This window comes from Capsicum annuum, chromosome 5, assembly GCF_002878395.1.
Source record: "Capsicum annuum cultivar UCD-10X-F1 chromosome 5, UCD10Xv1.1, whole genome shotgun sequence".
In the NCBI taxonomy this organism is placed as follows: Eukaryota; Viridiplantae; Streptophyta; class Magnoliopsida; order Solanales; family Solanaceae; genus Capsicum; species Capsicum annuum.
The window spans coordinates 202,631,363-202,634,730 of record NC_061115.1 but is presented as its reverse complement, the minus strand read 5'-3'; the positions used below and the strand labels follow the sequence as shown (position 1 = coordinate 202,634,730).

General features: G+C 35.3%; 1 protein-coding gene across 3 annotated transcripts; it reads left to right on the top strand.

Annotated features, from left to right (window-relative positions):
• The first annotated feature begins 302 nt into the window (after positions 1 to 302).
• LOC107871103 (transcription factor DIVARICATA) lies at positions 303 to 2,450 on the top strand. 3 transcript variants are annotated; one of them, XM_016717901.2, is made up of 4 exons: positions 303 to 472; positions 631 to 695; positions 983 to 1,437; positions 1,808 to 2,450. In XM_016717901.2, the coding sequence occupies exons 3-4, from the start codon at positions 1,052 to 1,054 to the stop codon at positions 2,148 to 2,150; spliced, it is 729 nt and encodes a 242-aa protein (XP_016573387.1). In that variant the 5' UTR covers positions 303 to 472; positions 631 to 695; positions 983 to 1,051; the 3' UTR covers positions 2,151 to 2,450. The 3 variants fall into 3 exon arrangements, with proteins under 3 accessions (XP_016573387.1, XP_016573388.1, XP_047268618.1); XM_016717902.2 differs by having other exon boundaries at positions 332 to 472; positions 631 to 676; XM_047412662.1 differs by lacking the exon at positions 631 to 695 and having other exon boundaries at positions 332 to 472.
• The last annotated feature ends 918 nt before the right edge of the window (positions 2,451 to 3,368 follow it).

Below are 3,368 nucleotides of genomic sequence, written 5' to 3'. Positions count from 1 at the left end.
AACCGATCTTTCCATCCTTCTACGAGCTCTCACTATGCGTGAGGTCCGGAGAAGGACAAGACAACTTTATCTTGTATTTCTGCAAAAAGTTATTTTTATGACGTGAACTCATAACCTCATGACTACGTGACAACAACTTTATTAGTTATGCCGAAAATCCCCTTCAATACCATAGACTTAGTGGAAAACTAAAAATAAATAGTCATTATGATTTATTAAACTATACTTTAGTAGCAGTCACACTAAACCTTAAAACCAACAAATAGAATAATTGGACACAAACATGTAACATGTATTAATTACAAAAAAAAAAAAAAAAATTAACCAACAAGAATTCGACAACTTAGTATCACTTGATGTCTCATTTATGCATATATATTTGCTCCACTCTCCTCTCTACCTAAAATTGTACTCCAACAGATAGAACTTTCTTTATTAGGATCATTCAATCATTTACTATTGTTCAATAAAGGTTTGTTTCTCCTTATTTTTTTTTAAAGAAGATTGATAGTTTTTATCTTCATTTCTTGAAAATTTGCTTACTAGTGTGGCTAATATTTGGAACAATTGTCTGATCTGTGCTTTTGTGCTTAATTTGCAATATTTTTTTTCTGTTCTTGATGCTTCTAGGTTTATAGAATTGATCAAGAAGTACTCGCCATGATTCTAATCCAGAGTATGTTCCTATCCACCGAGTAAGTAAATAAGTATAAAAGAACGAAGTAATTTTTTACCGGAAATCTTAGTAGCTCAGTTAATTCGAGAGCTGATTTTTATCTCGATTTCCCACCTTGTAATTTCCTCCCCCGTTTCCCCTTCCCAAACACCATACGTAACTTTTTAAAAAATCTTTAATTTATGGTCAAGTTGTAAATTACTAAACTTAATTAGTTTTATGCTATTTTTCCAAGATTATGATCCTTTTTTGTATCATAAATTTCTCATATGCTGTTGTGAACACTAATCATTGTAAAATTAACAGGAAAATTATACTGTTTTAAGTTGGAAGAAAATTGAGGATTCTTGATTTTGGCTGCTGACAATTGTGGATATGGAAACTTTGTGTCCTACTTCTTTTGTACCAAATTCAAATTGGACTATGCAACAGAGCAAGAGTACTACAGAATGGACTAAAGAAGAGAACAAGAGATTTGAAAGTGCTCTTGCAATATACGACGAGACAACTCCAAATCGATGGTCTAAAGTAGCAGAAATTATCCCTGGGAAATCAGTTCTTGATGTGATGATGCAGTACAAAGAATTAGTTGCAGATGTTAGTGACATTGAGGCTGGTTTGGTCCCAAATCCGAGGCGTTTCGTGTCTTCTTTCGCGTTGGAATTTGCAGATCATCGCAAGATTCATACGTTTAGTAAGAGAGGCAAGTCTTATGATCAAGAAAGAAAGAAAGGTGTACCATGGACAGAGGAGGAACACAGGTTCATTCAATTTATAAGTACTTTTGAGTTTTTATGTTTGTTTCATGAACCTAATTAGTAGTGATGTTGCTCGAACTCTTCAAAAATGATGTTGTACCTGTGGGCTGTGTTGGATACTTTTGGAGGATCTAACATGCATCTGTCGGCATTTTTGAAGATTTCGACAAACATAAGTGATCAGCTATGTTGCTCGAACTCTTCAAAAATGATGATGTACTTGTGGGCTGTGTTGGATAATTTTGGAGGTTCTGACATGCATCTATTGGCATTTTTGAACATTTCGACAAACATAAGTGATCAGCACACAATATTTCTATATCTCCTCTGGCTTGATCTTGATATTAACATTAATGTTGTTGTTGCATTGTAGGCGATTCCTAATGGGGCTAGAGAAGTATGGCAAAGGAGATTGGAGGAACATATCGAGGAATTTCGTGATCTCTAAAACTCCAACACAAGTGGCTAGTCATGCTCAGAAGTACTACTTAAGACAACTTTCAGGAGAGAAAGAGAGAAAGAGACCTAGCATCCACGACATCACCACCGTCAATCTCACAAACAACGAGTTGCTCAACAACAACAACAAATTGATGTGTGAAGTGAAGTCTTATATGTCACCATTGCAGAGATCAACAAGCCCAGCAGACGTACTAATCGGCTGCTGGAACAACTCATTTGATGGAGACCTTATGGCATTTGGTCAATTTGTATGACAACTCGAGTCTATAGAACCAGAAAAATATAGACTGACTGACCGTGGTCAGTTCAGAGCCCTCTATCGTCCGTTGGAGGATGCTGAACTGACATTGCTAGTTGTATTTCGCAGCTCCATTGTTGATCAACTGAGGTTGAAAAAAAAAAGTGTCAATGTTGGACTTCGTTTGCTATCTTAGTGTATTAATGTAAATCTAGGCTTAATTAGTGTGGTATATCCCTAGTTTCTTTGTTGTGCTTTCAGGCATTACACATTTAAATCTTCAATCAAATTCTCATGAATCTATTTCTTTTTTTCATTTCATCATATTGGTGGTTGTTGTTGTTGATGCTCTCTTCTTCAACATCTTTAGCACGACTTCTTTGTTGCTGCATTTGCTTTACATAATTCATTTTTAATATGTTTAAGTTCACATGATAAGGGCAGACCATGTACACACCACCCTCCCCGATCCCCCTTGTGTAAGCCAAGGGTTTATCAGAAATATCCTTTCTACCTTCGCACGATAAGGGTAAGACCATGTACACACCACTCTCCCTAGACCCCCTTGTGTAAGCTGAAGGTTTATCAGAAATATCCTTTCTACCTACCTTCACATGATGACGGGTAAGACCGTCTACACGCCACCCTCTCCATATCCCACCTGTGTAAGCCAAGGGTTTATCAGAAATATCTTTTCTACCTTCACCAGATAGGGCTAAGACTGTGTATACACCACCCGTCCGAGATCCTGCTTATGAGATTACACTGTATATATTATTATCGTTGTGTTGTTTCATCTCATCAAGAATGGATGATGTCTATCGTGAAATCAATCATGTTTTGTTTATTATTTTCAGAAGTTTGGACTCCATTGAATTCCATTAGTGAACTGACGATAACTTGGACCAATATTTGCATATATAACCAATAGTAGTAGTGCCACTTTTACATTAGTGGCTTAGTGCAAAGTATTTTTCTTTTACAAAAAAGGAAAAGCTAACCTTTGTTAAAGATAACTGGACTTTCGAATTTAACTCAATCTCAAAAATTAGTTATAACAGTTAAAATTTAATGATTATATAAAGAGTCCAAACCTATTCTACAAATACATTCTTTTCTTTGATTATTATAAAAGAGTTTAGCTTCTATGCACCGATAAAACACAGTTTCTTTATTTCATTGGATTAATTTTTCCATAGTAATTCTAATTTATTAATATAAGAAGGCAGTAATT

Coding starts and splice junctions, on each gene's coding strand:
- LOC107871103 (XM_016717901.2), top strand. CDS start 1,052: ATGGAAACTTTGTGTCCTACTTCTTTTGTACCAAATTCAAATTGGACT. Junction 1,438..1,807: donor TGGACAGAGGAGGAACACAG/GTTCATTCAATT, acceptor GTTGCATTGTAG/GCGATTCCTAATGGGGCTAG.